Here is a 16,632-nt window from a genome sequence, read left to right on the forward strand (position 1 = left end):
GGGCTCACAGCACACCTGTTTAGTCTGGCTCATGCTACATTGGAATATTTTAGATGCCATCTAGGCTGCCTTCAATTAGCTTAAACCAGAGGAGACCAGCTTGAACAAGTTCAGGCCTGCTCAGATTAGGTCTGGCTGATCACAGAGGGAAGATGGGAACTAATAGTGATTGATCACCTACGTCATGTCAAGCCCCGAGCTGGGGGCTTTCTCCACATTTTCTCATTTAATCCTTTCAACAGTCCAGCGAGATGTGTATAATTAACCCTGATTTCTAGAGCAAAATAACTTGCGGAAGATTTTGTATCTATTAAGTGGGAGAGCTAAGATATAAATCTTACAGCCAAGGCTGTTTCTATTTCACTCCACCTCCTCCCAATGTGAAAAGACCCTTCGCAACAGGTGGAGCTGGGGCTTCCAGCTTTAATGCATCTGACTGAGGGGGCAAAGGGAAACTTGAAAGCATCCTGAACATTTAAACTCCCTAGATGCAAACCAGTAACGGAACCCATCGCTATCATCATCAACAGCGATCATCATTTCTTGTGGATTAATGAGCAACATCTGGATGAGATTCCTGGCATGGGGTACAGCTCTGGGACCATTTGTTCTCCAAACCAAACTTACTTAAAATGCTTGTTGCCTGAGAAAGGCTCAGGGGAAGCACACTTATTATTTTTGAGTGGATTTCCAGGGAGAGAGGTTATGCAATGTCTAGACAAGCCGTGCCGTCAAGAAGAAAGAAGGCTGTGCCAAGAAACGGAAGGCAGGAGGGAGTAGTTTGCTCCTTATTTGGAGAAAGCACCTTGACGTTGCCCACCCATTCCTACCCATGGCTCAGGAATTGGCTTCAGTGCTGACCGAGGGTGGCATTGGTCTCTCAGGGCCAAGGTCCTCTGAGTGACCACAACAGTAACCTTGCTGATGAGGTCATGAGACAAGAAACTTGTGGGTACTGCTCTGGGCATTGCTGCCACAGAACTTAACTGAGAAATGAAGTCTCAAGACAAAGTTTCAAATTACGCTGAATAGAACAGGATGTAGGCAGGGCAAGCTCCAACTGGTTAGAACCAAGATGGTAGAGAAACACCAAGACTGCTCCTTCATGAATATTCTTCCCCTTGTTTTTTAAAATTCTTTCCCCTTCATTTTTAAAATGAAGTTCTGCTTAAATAGAAGGGTGAAAGGAACCACAGGGCTGGTTCTCTTCTGGAGGGAGAACTGGACTCTGCCCTGTCTATGGAGTAGACTTTCTATACTTTCTGAATAAATCTCACTTTTACTTTATACTATTGGCTCCCTCCTGAATTCTTTCTTGCATGAAGCCAAGGACCCAGCTGGACTTCAAGTGGCTCCCAGCATTGGGACTCACTTTTCTGTGTCAGTTGGACCATAGCACACAATTTCTGAGACGCTTGTGCCTTTCCAAGATGAAGCTTAGTTGTCAGAGTGAGTCCCTGTGAGTTCAGTGGCCTGTTGCCCACAGTGGTTCATGCCTTACTCTCCACAGGACCTTTGTAAGGTCAGGATTGGGTCAGCCCATGAGCTTAAACTTTGTGCTGTATTCATTTCGAAATCGGCTGAGACAGCTGGGCTACAGAAGGTTTTCCCCATTGAAAAGCTATATCCCTGAGATAAGGTGAGTCTTGGAAGCAGGACCCAGTGATGGGGTTAGAAGGGGAAGAGATGAAAAGAGCTCCTTGGTACACTCATAGCACTGCCCAAGAGGGACTTGGCCCACAAATTCCACATGCCTCAGACCCCACTGTCCACTGGAATCAGACTGGCTAGGTGAAAACATACAGAGCACCCAGCTAGATTTGAATCTCAGATAAACAACCAATGATTTTTAGTATAAGTCATTGTTTATCTGAAAATCAGTTTAGCCGGAATTCGAATTTAACTGGGCATCCTATACTTTTATTTGCAAAACCTGGCAACCCTAAGCTGGTGCAATGGTAAGTTGGTTAGTTTCTTTCTCTGGTTTAGTGTTTCAGTCTTTAAATATTTTGTTTGTCTTTGGAGCCTTTTGATTCATACTGAGCACAGATTTATGCATTCTGATGTCATATTCTTTTCATGGTTCTTCTTGGGTTTATTTTCCTAATCTTGACATGTCTTACTGGTCTCAAAGATTCCAGCTTTTTCTTTTCCACTAAATCTTATTCAAATCTTTTTTGTCATATCTCTTTCCTTATTTTTTTACAGTGTTTTGCAAGACTCAGGTGCAGGTGTAAGTGATGCAGAGCTCATCTGGAGGGCCAGCATCCTGAAGCGCATTTCAAGTGGAAATTACTGGCAAACATTTCCCACTTTAAACAACTAAGTTTCCAGCCGAAGGGTCCCTTCTTTGTTCAAGCCCATATCTTGGTCTATGTGATACAGGTGTGTGTGTGTATGTGTGTGTGTGTCCATGCGGGTCGAGGGCGGCAGCTCACCTGCAGAGCACAGAAAGCCTGGGTGAAGGGGGGCATCCGGACCAGGTAGGAGGCGACAATGATGGCCGAGGAGTAGTGTGTATAATAGTGGCACTGGACAGTCATGTCTCCTGCAACAAGAGGACATGCCTGAGGACTGTTTTTTACACATGATCATACCCAGCAGATACTGGGCTACAGCACACTCAAGAACCACGTTTAGAGAAATCTGTTCATTGAGGTTTAGGGAGTGAGTGGACCATAAGAAAAACATTAAGGCAATAAGAGCACAGGTGGCATCTGAATGTGGCAAAACTTGTAAAGGTGCCGTGCAGATGGGGGAAGTTTGGGAACTAGGTTCTAGAGCCAGACAAATGCATGCTCTGCTCTTTCTAGGCTGTGATCTTGGATGAGTTGCTTAAACTCTTTGACTTTCACTTTCCTTCTCTGTGAAATGGGCCACCGCATATGTGAGCAATGCAGGTCAACCTGTGCATGGCCTATAGAAAGGGCTGAATGAACATTAGTCCCCTCCACCACTGTCTGCCCCTGGGTCTGGGGTTATCAGCTTTTAACATGCTGTGCTGTGTCCAGGCTGTGGGGTTGAATTACAAGGGCTATGCTGCATTACAGATTTATTTAAATCAGAATTTCTAGAGGTGGTCCCTGGACATCAGTAGTTTTTAGAATTTCTCCCAAGTGATTCTTAGCACTGGATTAGAGTTATCTCTATTCAAATGCAATCATTCATAGGTCAAGAGATGGCCTGAATTGTCACCAGCTATTGTGCGTCAGGGCGTTCTGATGAACAGCGCTGCATGAGAAATCAAGCTGGGTCTACTCACCTTCAGTTTTCTCAACTTCTTTGTACCTCTGGATAAATTTCAGCTTCCTTTCCTTGGTCTGAGCCCCCATGGGCTTTGAAAGATCCCGGAAAGTCTTGGGATTCGTCAAGTTCAATGTCTAGAAGGCAGATGTTCAGCTGGAGTTAACTCCCCCCAACCCTCTTGTGCCCCAAGAGCCACGGTCTTTGGTTTTATGGTTCTCTTTATTGGTTTATTGTCATTTGATCTGACCCCTTCTAGTGATTAGCTGGCAGGCTGGGGTTTTATGGTCCTGAAGCCAGTGATCCAGAAAGACTTAAAAGGGGAGAGATGGAAAATAAGAGGAGGGGAAGATTGAGTTCACACCGAACCTGTTTTCAGTTGACCCAAATCAGAATATGACCATGGATAATGGGAAGACTTTCAAAAGAATTCCTGTCGTCTATAGGGCATTTGGCTCCTGCCCTCATGAAGTCATTTGCCTCCATAGTTCAGGGTCCTTGTTTAGACTCAAACTGATTTTATAGGAAATTAGAAGTTATCTGCTTTGGAAGGAAATACCTTCATTTTCTGGAGGCCTTTCTGGTCAGTGAAAGGCTGTAATTATCACTCCTTTCTCTCCCTTGGGAGCACACAATAGAGGAGGCATGAAGAGGAGGAGGTGTTTCTGGGTCACCCTCCTTCTGGTCACTAGCAGTGAATCCCTGCAGCTCCACTGGGGGCTGAGAGTGTCACCATCCCAAATGCCTGCAGAAGCCAGGAGAGGGAGGCATCCCCTTCTAAGTCCCCAGGAGGAGAGGGAAAGACACTGGGGACCCACACTCAGCTCCAGCCCCATCGCCAGGTCACAGTGCTTCCTAGTTGCCAGGTAGCCTGATTTCCAGATTCTTTTAAGACAGATCTCCCAATTTGAAAATGTTGATAAGAAATCGACATTTAAAAGACATGATATGGGCTAAATATAAAAGACGTGTAAACCCCCACTTTGCAACATGTGAGCAAGTTTTGTGTTTGAAATGCCTCAGCCTTGAATGGCCCACTGTGCAAAGAGCAGCAGTCTGTGGGTGGTGGGACAAATTTTGCTGTAGTCAACATCCTTAATGGGGACAGGAGATCACAAAAGACCAAGTGTTCCTCTCCAAAATCTTAGGGTTCTGCTATCCAGGTAGCCTTAGGTAGGGACCGACCAGCTTTGTCTGAACAAGTGACCAAGCCACTTTCTGTTCCTTACACATGGCAATCAGCTGGGTCCATCGGAGTGGCTTTCCCCATCCATCTGAGTGGCTCTCCCTGTCCTCTTTCCCCTGCTGCTGAGGTCCAGGGGTGGAGGCCAAGTCCAGATGCCATCTCTTGGTCACTGAAGTCGAGTTATAGGGAGGGTGGTGTGTTCTCTCTCTCTCTCTCCCCCCATTCCCCTCGCCACACATGTTGATTCTAGGGACAAATTCCGAGGCCTCGCTCATGGGACCTGCATCTCTCCCCAGGGTTGGCCCGTGGCAGTATTTCAGAAGATGGGATCAACTGCCTTTACTATGGAGAGTAGTCCAGGAACCCTCTGCTGCTCATTTTAGCAATTGTGTTCCTCGACATCATTCCACAGGTGGAGGTGAGGCAGAAACCCAGGCAACCAGGCTCCAAAGGCTGCCATGGGGCCATAAGATTAAGACACAAGCAGCCATCAGGCCCAGGCACCCAAGTTAAGCTGGGGCTTTGCACGCTGATGTACCATGTCCTGGTCACAGGGCAGGAAAGCTGCAGGATAGCCAGGGGTCTCTGTGGGAATGCCTTACCTCTGAGGTGTAGTCCGCAAGGACCCAGGGGAACACGGGGTACTGTGTGCAGTCATTGTAGGTCCTCCCCGCCACGGTGTTGAGGTACATGAGATACTCAAAATTGCTGATCTCTCTTTTCTACCAGAAAAGACAAAGAGGAGGTAAACCAAACAGGTTTGACATTCTCCTGAGGCCTCGGGGGTCTCCCCCTCCGCCCTCTGCAGGAGCCCCCGGCTCTCTCGGTGAGGACAAGCATTCCCCACACATCCCAAGTATTATTCCCCATGTGTCTTGTGTGTTAGCTGGCGCCAACTCAGGGAGTCACGCGCTCATTTCAGCCTGAGCTGAAGCAAGTGCCTTCAGGAAGCAAAGTCAGCCAGAAAATAAAACACAGTGCAGCAGTCCAAAGCCAAGGATAAAGCATTCTTTTGCGTTAACTGTTGAATGCATACTTAAATGTTGATAAAAAATAGCACAAGTTCTGTGTGTAAACTTAGTGCTGACCCTTTGCTGGTTAGAAAAATAAGCTGAGGGGACAGACTCGTCACAGAGAAAGAGGCCTGTGCTCGGGGGGACTGCTGTGTCTTCCTCTGGGATTCGGGGAGCTGCCTTTTCCTTGTGCCTGTCTGTTGGGATAACTCTTGCTCTTCCCATACCTTTGCCCCAACATAAATCATCACAAACAGAGGAAGGGACTGTGTCTGGGAATGATTCACCAAAGCCACCAGGCAAAGGAGCAGTCCAATACAGCTGTCATCTCTGATATGTGACCTGCATGCCCAGGGTCTCAGCCTGCTCCCAGGGAAAGGATTCTGGATATGTGTGACGAGGAGCTACTTTCTTCTTGTTGCACAATTGGTCCTATTAAAGTCTCTTCTTTTCACTGAGATGCCTGGGCTGGATGCCAACTTGTCCAGGCTGGAAACCAATGTACCTTCCCAGGAGTGAAAAGTGACGTATATACATACATCTTTACGAATAAGGCGTGTGTGTGCCTGCAGCATGCGTGTGTGTGCGTGTGTGTGTACACACACACACACAAATACTCACTCCCTAATTCTGACTCGTGCTCAAGATTTACCTTCGTCCGCTGAGATCTTCTCAGAGAAATGTTGGCACATTTTGGTAAATTAAAAATAAAAATCCTGCCCCCTTCTTGGTTCATCTGCACACTTCTCTCTGTCACTGGGGCCTAAGCTGTGTTCTGGTTTGCATTCCCAGAAGGTTTCCCTCTAGAGAAGCCACTATACCTGCCACTTCTGCAGCATGGTCCTTTCAGAGCTGGGGTATCTCCTGTGGGACAGAAAACCATGGTGGTGACCAAATATCCCAAGATGTGAACACGAACAGGGGCCTCGTGGTGCCGGGGCATTCAGGAAAGCCACAGACTTCCCAAAGCACATGGGGGCTCTCAGCTCTCAGGGGCCAGTGCAGGGAGACTCCCCCACCCCGCCTTGTGGCAGGGTCTTGCAGCCACCGTCCCTTCTGTGTGACTACAGAACAAGAAGTCCCAGGGACATGCAGCCTCAGGCTCAGGGCATCCCACACAATCCATGCTGTATTCTCACGGCCACACTGGCCTTCTTTACCCTGTTGCCCCCACCTTTTGACATGAGAACGTCTGTATGCACGTGGTAACAACATGCCCTCAACCTGGAAGGCCATCCGATGTGTCTCCACACTACCGCTCACCATCAACAGTTTCTAGTGTATCATTCCAGAACACTCTTACCCATATGCCTATGTAGTTTTGGTTGTTATTAAGAACAAACCACTGATATACATGGGTTCATATCAAACACGCGGTTCCCCACCCAGCCCCACGTGCTTCCTGGCACTCCTGGGGGACTTGTGCACGGTGCTCTGTCACATCCCATTTCTGGAGTCAAGGATGCCACTGTGTGGGCGGGTGGACCATGACAGACTGTCTTGCCTTGTGGGGGCTTTTTCTTCACAGCCCATGCTTCCAGGACCACCTGTGGGTACATCTGTGAGTGCATCCGTGAGAGAGGTTTCTAGCCATGGTACTACTGGGTGAAAAGTATGAGCATCTCCCATTTGGCTACCTTAGATTGAATTGTTCTCTTCAAAGGCTGTGCCAATTTACACTTTGACAATTGAGACACATAAATCCAGCCAATGATGTACCATTGCCGACCATTCCGGAAGAAAGGAGTTTAAAAGTATAGTAAAATGCAATGTTGTGGAGAGTGTAGGTAGGGCCTCCCTCTCCACCTGAAATGTCCCTTATGTTCAGCAGGATTTATGCGTAGAGTCACTTCCTCAGCCTCCACACTGTCCCTCGGTTCTTTTTCCAGCTATTTTCTTCCTAACAAGACCAAGTTCCTGTGAAGGTGTTCTGACACACCAAGCCAAATCATGTTCCCTCGCTCTATCCTAACCCTTTGCCACAGCCCTGTCCGGGGTCTCACAGAGCCTGTTCCCCACATCCACATAGACTCTGCCCCACCCAGGTGGACTGCACCAGGATCCCTCAAATCCATGTCTGGGCAAGGCCTGGCTACCTGGGTGTCCCCAGGGGGACAGTGCCTCTCCATCTTCCCGGCCCAGACCCCCGATCACATCACCCATCCCACCCCCATCCCTCTGCACTCAATTCTTTACTTGGCAGATTTTCCGCAAGCAGAAAGCAACTCCCAGGCCAGGATTCACCTCTTCCACTCTAACAGAGAAGTCATCAATTTGGGCCATTGTATCCAGGCAAACAAAAACAACAAACAGGCAAAACATGGACAGATTTATTACTTTACTTTGCAAATGGCTCAAGTGAAGATCTGGTTCTCAGGCTCTGTCTGTGACCCAACATCCACCCCTGTTCTGGAGGGAAGGCTGCTTTTAAGGTTGTAAATGAGGGCAGAGTCCAGGCTGGTCGTCACCTTGAAAAGAGACCCATGCTGAGGCTTCTAGAACCATGAGCATATGGAGATAGGCTGCCAAAACCTGTTGATCTTGCTACTCTGGTTTAGAAGTTGATAGGGCAGTGAGAACAAAAGAGCTAACTGTGCCTGTCAGGGTCCAGGAAGTGAGAAACAGCGACTGTGACTGTTAGCCTCCCTTTCAGAAAGGGTTCTAGAATTTTGCCTGTGGTCATTTGTGATGTTGCCATCTGGTAGAATGGTATGCAGAAGAAAGACTCATTTTATCAACACCCTGCTCATTTCATCAGCTATGCCCTCTAAGGAAGATCCATCACTTCTGATACCATCAAAGAACACCGTTACCTGTGAAACACCTAATCAAAGGTGAGTTCTACTTTTTAAAATAGTGTTTTAAAATCATATTAATCTGAAGGCAAGCACAGAAGTCTAGAAATGCTCTATGTGAATACTGCACATATCCAGTGATTACGTAAAAGTGTTTCCTCAAGAGTTGGTAAACTGCGTTGTCCATCATCTCCCATTATCATGTAAGGTTGATATTAAACAAGATGCTAGAATGGCTCTTGGCTTTCTGAAGCCCTCCTGAGGCCTGGGGGAGGCCGAGTGGGAAAGAGCTTTGTTTTGGAGTCAGGGATACCTAGATCCAAACTCTACCTTCACCACTGGACTGGAGGCCCCTCAGGGAGACCCCAGCCAACTCTGAACAGTTATCTTCTTTTTTTAACACACTGGTCACACCTGTCACCCAGGAGTGTGAGGGGAGCTAGTGCAGCCATGGGTCTGGAAAAGGCTAGTGCAAGTGTGGGCATGAGGCTCCCTCAGTGGACATGTTTCTGGCAGATGTTGGCACTAGTCAAGAGCAGGGTTGATTCCTTTCCACTCTGGGAAGAAGAGTGTGGTAGCGGGGGTGGCAGGTGGGCGGTGGGGCCCACGACCTGCTTGTTCCCACCAGGACCCTTCAGGGGTCCAATTCACAGGTTGTACAATTATTATGAGATGACTTTGGCTTCTCACAGGTAGATTCTTCACATTGGATCGCCTGTTGGTCAGCCCAGCAGGTGATAGCTGTGAAGAGCTCCTCAAGGCTTGCTGGGGTCTATACTGAGCTGGGGGGCAGGAGTTTGGGCCCTTGGGAAACTGGGGGTGGAATTGTGCAGAACAGAATTCAGATGAAGCCAGTGAGGACACAGAAGGTTACTAAGCCCACCCAGCCAGGTCTAGTGTGGGTGAGGGCACAGAGGACATCATGTCCTCTACTTACCACTCAGCGCGGTTATCTAGCCTCTGCTAGATTACTTTCAAAGCCAGAAGATTATCTCCAAATCTGAGCTTTGTGCATGGTCAACAGCTATACTTGGTTCAAATTCTGCCTTATTCGAAGGAGTGACTTTTATCCATGCTGCTTCATTTTTAATCAAGTCTCTTCTTTCACTCCCTAGACGTGCTTTATAAGCTTAGGTGCTATTGATGTGTGGTCCTGGGGCCTTCTCTACCCTGATCTCCACAGTGTCATTGTCCCTCCACCTAACCAGCTCCACTACTCATGAAGCCAGGCGCCCAGACTGGGCCCTGAGGAGGGAGCCAAAGGCACATCCTGGAAGCTCCCACCTTCTCTGGAGGGGCTGAGAGAGAAGCCTGCAGGTGGCCCTTCAGAGGGACGATTAGTTCCCAGAACAAAGGATCTCTGCTGAAGGACCCATCTAGATAGAGGCTGCTACCACTCAGCCAGGAAGGAGTCTGGAGTCTATACCCATCCACATCCTCACCTCTAGGACTAGGGGGCTAGGTCTAGCCCTAACATGACAGGCGTCTAAGAAGGGCCATGGGTTAACTTGGGCCCCTGCACTAAAACAGACACACCTCAATATCCCAATGCCTTTCCAAATACTCCTGCAAATCGTGCTGCTGATTTGCAAAACAGTTATGAGGGCGCGGTAAAATGGGTTAGTAACTGAGGGGTTTCCTTCTTGAGCTAAGAGGCCTCAGGAGAACACAAACCACACTAAGAGGAAAATTCACCTACCCTGCCCAACTGGAAACATATGTCTGCTAGTGGATCTGGGCTACTTCCCAGGGCAGGGCAGCCATAGCCATGCACAGCTTTTCCTGGAGGTGCTCCCTGGGTAGGGAACACGTGAGCTGGATGAAGCTGGGGGACAGAGTATGGCATGTGAAGCCAGGCACCCAGACTGGAGAAGCCAAAGACACTCTCCATTTTTTTCTTCTCAAAAGCGAATTTGGCTTAGCCTAGACTCAGGTTTCTAGATCTAGGTAATAGGTGCACAGAAATCCAAAGGAGACAGACATTCCTTCAAAGCAGAAATTTCTCCTCGGGTAATAGAGTATTGATCCTTTCTGTAACTTCCCATTTTTCTTCATTTCCCTAACATGTGGAAATCTTGTACACAGTTCTAGACCTAAAAACAACACTTAATAATTATCCTTCCCTTTACAGATTGCAAAGAGAAGGATAATTATTATTCTATTACTTCTATTTGCAGATGAGGAAACAGAGGCAGAAAACGAGGGAGTGAGAAGTTTATTGTTGGTGTCCACCCCAAAGCCTGGCCCAGAGCTGGTGTCTGTGGGAACTCACAGGCTGAGCTGTTCAGGGCCTGCTGGACCAGCCCCTGACCAAGGGCTTTGACTGACAACCAGGCTTTTTCTTCTGTAGGAGAAAATAAAATGAATGCAAACAAACAAAAATCCTAATCTTGATTACACTAAAGGCCAGCTATCTGACACACTAGTAATTGATATATACTTGGAGGCATTTAGTTAAAAAAAATGAACATTAATAAATATACCACACTGTTATTGCATAACCATGCTGTAACCTGATGCTGTACACGTATTAAAAAGCTGGATGTTTATACAAATATAAAGTTACATCTAGATGCCAAGATCACAAGTGGTTTTAACTTTTATGAGGTTTCGCAGATCTACATTTTAAAATATATTTATCTTCTTGTATTTTTTCTTGTTTAAAATATTTATTTTATTTTTCCATATGTGTTTTATCATTTTTACACTATTTTCTAATTTATGTATTTTTATATATATTCTAATTAGAAATATACTGGATAGTGAAGTTTTGGGGAATTTAAAATTTTCTAGCTATCTTCATTCACTAATTCATGTAAGTCCATTTACTATTTAAACTAAATGATTTATTTTATTTTTGGACTAAAACCATAAAATAGCGGTTCTGTTTATGTATTCAGAAAGTTATAGTTAATTCTCTCTTATGTACGATTTATCTTATTTTTATTTCTACAGTGAAGTTATCTCATTTTGCTTTTTTGATACTTTCCAAACTTTTTATTGCTTAGAATAATTTTAGATTTAAAATTATTTATTTCATTCGACACCCATTGTGTTTATTTTTAAACTCATGTCTGAGTGGAGAAATTTAAAGTGTTTTTATTTCTACATACCTATTTTCTAGTTTTTCTACCATGTTTTAATCCTTTGCACAATAACTTTAATCCTTAGCTTGTTTTGGTCATTTTATCAATTTCTGGAAACTTAATGTAAGTGAGAAAAAGATGATAAATGAACAAATATATTCATGGCCATCTTATTCACCATAGTGTCACAGTGGAGGCCGCAGGAAATGAAAAGGACATCAGACTCAGTATTGTGCATTCTTTCAAGACGTAGATTTTAGAAAGCACGCATCGGCATTTAATGATATACTACTAATTGAGGAAAAAGAATGATTACAGAATTGCTATGATTTACGAGTATTAAAATTACCCTGATTTCATAGGGGACAAAGAGAAACAAAACAGCTAGAAATAATTAAATTGAAATAAATAAACATCTAAACAACACTGCTCTCAAAAACCAAAGAGCAGAAAAATAACATTTGGGCCAATTAGAAGGAAATGGAGTGGTATTTCACGGGACTGAATGCTATGGAAGGAAAATACATATCATTTCAAAGAGAAATGCGTGGTTTTTTCCCAATTAGTTGCTCTGAAAAGCCAGCTTCCTTCTGATCCTCATCCTCAGGATGAACTGGGAGAAAAAGCCCAGTTCAATTTAACTGCAGGACTCACAGGATCTGAGCCCCTGTTCCCTCTGCTTGGGGGGGGGGGGGGCAAATGAAGCTTGATGGGAAGTCCGTGTGTCTTGGAGACCTTTTCAGCCTATGTCCTTTCACTTTTCAGACTGGCGTCAAGATTATGCTAATTAATTCCTGGTCTCAGACTCCCTTGTTGCCTGGAGGCAAAGTTTCACAGGGGAGGAGGAAAAACAGAGACTAACAGGGTAAGTTTTCTCTCTGGTGGCGGCCCTGCATTTATCAATCTAACTTTGCCAAACAACAAACCCTTCTGAACTTTCATTTTTTTCTTCCCCTCCTTTGAGTAAGTAGCTTTGGAAATGTGTGTTCTCCTGGTGTGCTTTATTTACAACCCCCAGACAGGAGCTCATGCATTATTTAGAGAAGGAGGAAGCTGCCCTGAGTCCCAGCCAGGAGGGGCAGCCAGCTGGGGGCATGGCTGGGTCCTGCTGGGGACGTGGGCAAGCTTGAGGAAGGAGGGGTGGGCAAGCAGCAGAGCTTTGGATCATGCTGTATCCTCCAAAGCCTGGATCTCCTTGGACATTTTTGCTGCTCTACAAGCAGATGAAGACCAATTTTGAACTGTCCGTCTTCACCCTACGGAAACTGAAATGTGAGTGCTTGTTCATTCAGGAGGGCAGAGCCCTTGAACATGACTTCAGCAGACCAAACCTGATTACTGCTAACTGTGGTGGGATTTGGATAACAACTCGTCTTTTGAGAAGTCTGGTGGTAAACTCCTACAAGTTATCTTGAACACTGAGGCACACTCACAAGTGCTTAAGTCCTAGGCTGAGCTGGGCCTTGCAGAGAGGAGCACATTGGAACATACTCTGGAAGTCCCTATTCCTGTAATAGGTATTGCAGGAAAATGTAGGCCCTCCAATTTGTCTCTGTGACTTTGCACAAGTCCCTTGGCCTCTCTGAGCCTCAGTTGTTATATCTGTGTAGTGGAGATGAAATCAACACATGATTGTAAGAGTCACTTATAAGGCCTGTAAAATGCCTGCGCTGTAGGGGTATACATGTGTAATCTGTATACACAGTCTGAAGGCAAGAAGCTAATTTCAATGTGCTTAACACAATGTAGTGTCACTGCTTTGCAAAGGGCCTGGCACACAGGAGGTTCTCAACACATTTATGAACTGCACAAATGCTATGGAACTGCACAGATGTTACATGAACTGTGAATTAACACTCCCAGGCAATAAAACAGGGGCTCAGAAAGCCACACATCTACTGTGACTGGCCCCCAAGCTGCACATGCCTTCTGGGTTTGAGCCTCAGTGTCCAGGGAAGAAGGGAGGTACAGAGAGAGCCACTGTCTCTAGCGAGTGGGTGTCTACTGTGAGCCATTCTCCCCAGGGGGTGTCGTGGTGCATAAAAATGCACACACGACAGGCCGTGTGCAGTGAACCTCCCACCCCAACACAGTGAGAAGGAGCCTGTGCAGCTCAAAGGAGCTACACATCTCTTGGTCCTCCAGGATAAGTTCTCCAAAAGCTTGTGCCCTTGGAGGCAAGACCTGCTCTGTAAATATGCTGGGCCATGGATATGGAGCAGGTTTCTACCCAGTTGGAACCCCCCAACAAAGTCACCACAAAGACCTCCACAGCCCACATATTGCCTTGCCAGACCCCAAGGAAGCAGCCTCTTTATCATCCTCTGTACAGAGGTGGAGCTGGAGCTCAGTGAGGCTCAGAGACTGTCCAGGGAAAGCAAAGTGGGAGCTGCGCGACCACCTGGGGCAAAGCCCGTGCTCCTATCCCAGCAAGCCACCTCTCAGTGCCCTGGTTTCCTTATCTGCATGGAGAAAATGAAATCACGTCTATCTGGTAGTAGTGGTACTTAACATACATTATCTGAAACATAATCAACATTCATCCTACGGGGTTTGCAGGTACCAGGTCCACCTTTGCTTCTTTGGTTCTTTGGCTTTTGCCTGTGTGGAGCTTGGCTTGTATGTTTCAGCCATAGGAACGAGGCAATTTCTAGTCTGTTAAACTAATAATCTTAATATTTTACTTTAATTGTAAGGCACCTATTCCCTTTTGTTCCTTTAACAAATCCAATTAAAACAGAGTACATTCAGAATTACAAAATAGATGCTATTAAACCAATAAGAAATCATAATCTTTTGTTATTGGGTCATGTGACCCCCCTGGGAACTTTTGCTCCAAATAAAAGTTGAATTCTTATTATCCTCAAGGGGGACAGGGGGCAGTTTGACAGCTAACGGCGTCCCAGGCAGCACATGTGCAGAGCCGTCCTGGAGCTAAGGATAGAGAAGTAAATAATATCAAGGGCAGACACAGCTGTAAATGTATAATATCCCAGTAAGGTACTTGGAGCTGTGTTGATCAAATTAACCAGATAATTGCCAAATGAAGTGAAGCTGATAATTTTTATGTAGATGCTCTATTGGTTGCTTTACAGGCATGGGGGTGGAAGTTCTGATGTAACGGGAAGAATAGTCACCCCCAGAAGTTCTGGAATAAGGAGCTTGGGCAAACTCCTTGTACCTCCCACCACCACTTGCATCCATGGAATGGGAAGAACACTCCCACCTCAGAAGAGAGTTGTGATATTGAAAGACATGGTGAAAGAGGGGTCCCTTTGTGAAGCAAGGGCCTGACACACCTGTGAGGGTTGGTTTAAGGATGTGTGGGTGAGTGTGAGGCTGGGGATATGACATGTGGGAACAGCCTTATCCTGGAGGTCAAGGGGACAGGTAGCTCCTTTGAGATGCCCAGGCCTCATGTTGGGGGAGTTCTCTTCACGTGGCCTGTGCTGTGTGCATTTTTCTGCACTGCCACATCCTCTCGGGAGAATGGTTGACAGTAGACCCAGTGCAGAGTCCCGTGTGGGGCCCATCTGTTGGAGGACAACTCCTAGCTACCTACCCTTGGGGAAGAGCGGAGGTGCATCTTACACAGGGTTAGATTTCCCAGTGAGCACCATGGTGGAAAACTTCTAGCGGTCAGCATGCAGCCTCCCAGGGCCACACCAGCAGTCCTTCAGGGCAGGAGAGCTCACTGCTTCTTGGCAGAGGACCAGTGCACAAAGTCAGCTAACATTCCCAGGTGATGCTGGAGAGAAAACTTTTTCTTATACTCTTGACTTAATACTCCATGTGGCAAGATGTTCACACTATGTGGGGCCTGAAGGAGCAAAGGAACAACAAATTCCTGTCCCTGTCACCATCTGCTCAGGGTCACCCAGATCTAGTAAACTGGCTTGTGGCATCGTGTGTACCCTGTGAACTTTCTTTCCGTCTCTCTCTCATTGTCAATTGCCGAGTTCTTACAGTTAAATGGTCCTAATAATATTATTTAAACATCATTAAAATTCATGCTATTTATACCTAACTGGATAAATACATAGATGTAAACAGTGTATCTGTGAAACGAGCTTCCTACACATTGGCCCCTGGGCAGTGGAGTGAACCACCAATGGGCCAAGCTGCAATGGTTTCTTCAGAGACCTCTGCATGTGGTCCCTTCCACCAATAGATCAGTGGGCTATCTGCATTTCTGACCCCTCTGGGGACTTTGGCTAAAGATTTCGTCTCTTCCCCCATCTCTACTGTGTTCGCTGCCTCAGCAGGAGTGTACACCCCTCATTCCCCTCAGGTGGCCTGCCTTGGAGTACCCATGCAATTCCCAGGCCAACCCATGCCAAATCAGAAGGGCCCCAAGTGAGTGTCTGGTCACCCACAGTCCGGGCACTCTGTGACACTCCTTGGAAATGGGAACACCCCTTCTTTGGGAAGTGGGGAGCCTGTAACCTTAACTTTCTGTTACAGAAGAGGATGTGTCTTTCAGCCCAGGGCTGGTAGGATACCAGAATGGTTTCCACTCCACTCCAGTAGAGTCGAGGGGCAGCAATGTGGTCCAGGGATGAGGTGCTTGCCACTACTAGAGCCCAGGCCACATGGGAGGAGAGACAGCAGAGCAGCAGTTCAGTACAGTCAAAAGACCGTGGACCAGCTTCTGTATTGGACTCATCCAGGTTTGACTTTGGCTGTGCTCTTTGTTACCTATGACCTTGGGGAAGTCATTTGACTCCTTTAGTCTCAATTCTCTCATTTTAAAAATAGGGCTACCACTTTGCATAGTTTCTCTATTAGAGATTAGAGATTCATGAAGGCCCAGTTGCATGCTTGAGGTGATTGCTTTGGAGCGTATCACCTGAGCAAATGATGCTGAGGGGCTCTGGGCATTTGGTAGCATTTCCAAAATTGATGTCAGAAAGCCCCCGATACTGTGGAATCTGTGTAAGGCTCCAGCCCCAGCTGTCTGCATCACTGTCTTGCCCAACAGCTCTCTATGCACCCTGCCACAACTCTGAAGAGTTGAATGACATAGACATCATTGCACTGCCAGCCCAGCCTCTTAGCAATTTGTCCTGCCCACAGGAAAAGAGCACTCAACACAACACAGCTGTGGTCAGTTAATGGGAAACTAAAAGCTTTTAAACTTTGTATCCCTGAGTCAATATTCCTAAATCCAGATAACACCCCAAAATGAGTAGAATAGAACCCAGTTCCTGGTTCAGTGATCACAGACAAATGGCAATTCTTTCCCCCAGCACAGACTATGCACGAGTCAAAAATTAGCACTAATTTTCAGAGGCCCAGCTGGAAGTTCC

At 46.4% G+C, this 16,632-nt stretch overlaps 1 protein-coding gene across 2 annotated transcripts in view; it reads right to left on the minus strand.

Annotated features, from left to right (window-relative positions):
• The window catches only part of WDFY4 (WDFY family member 4), a 296,529-nt gene that overhangs the window by 33,208 nt on the left and 246,689 nt on the right, over window positions 1–16,632 (minus strand). For both annotated transcript variants that reach the window (XM_053584972.1, XM_053584973.1), the window contains 4 exons: window positions 6,264–6,306; window positions 5,032–5,151; window positions 3,263–3,380; window positions 2,439–2,548 (listed from right to left, as the gene is read on the minus strand). In XM_053584972.1, the coding sequence (XP_053440947.1) occupies window positions 2,439–2,548; window positions 3,263–3,380; window positions 5,032–5,151; window positions 6,264–6,306 (391 nt within the window). The remainder of the gene's footprint in view (window positions 1–2,438; window positions 2,549–3,262; window positions 3,381–5,031; window positions 5,152–6,263; window positions 6,307–16,632) is intronic.

This window comes from Nycticebus coucang, chromosome 3 (assembly GCF_027406575.1).
Source record: "Nycticebus coucang isolate mNycCou1 chromosome 3, mNycCou1.pri, whole genome shotgun sequence".
Taxonomy (NCBI): domain Eukaryota; kingdom Metazoa; phylum Chordata; class Mammalia; order Primates; family Lorisidae; genus Nycticebus; species Nycticebus coucang.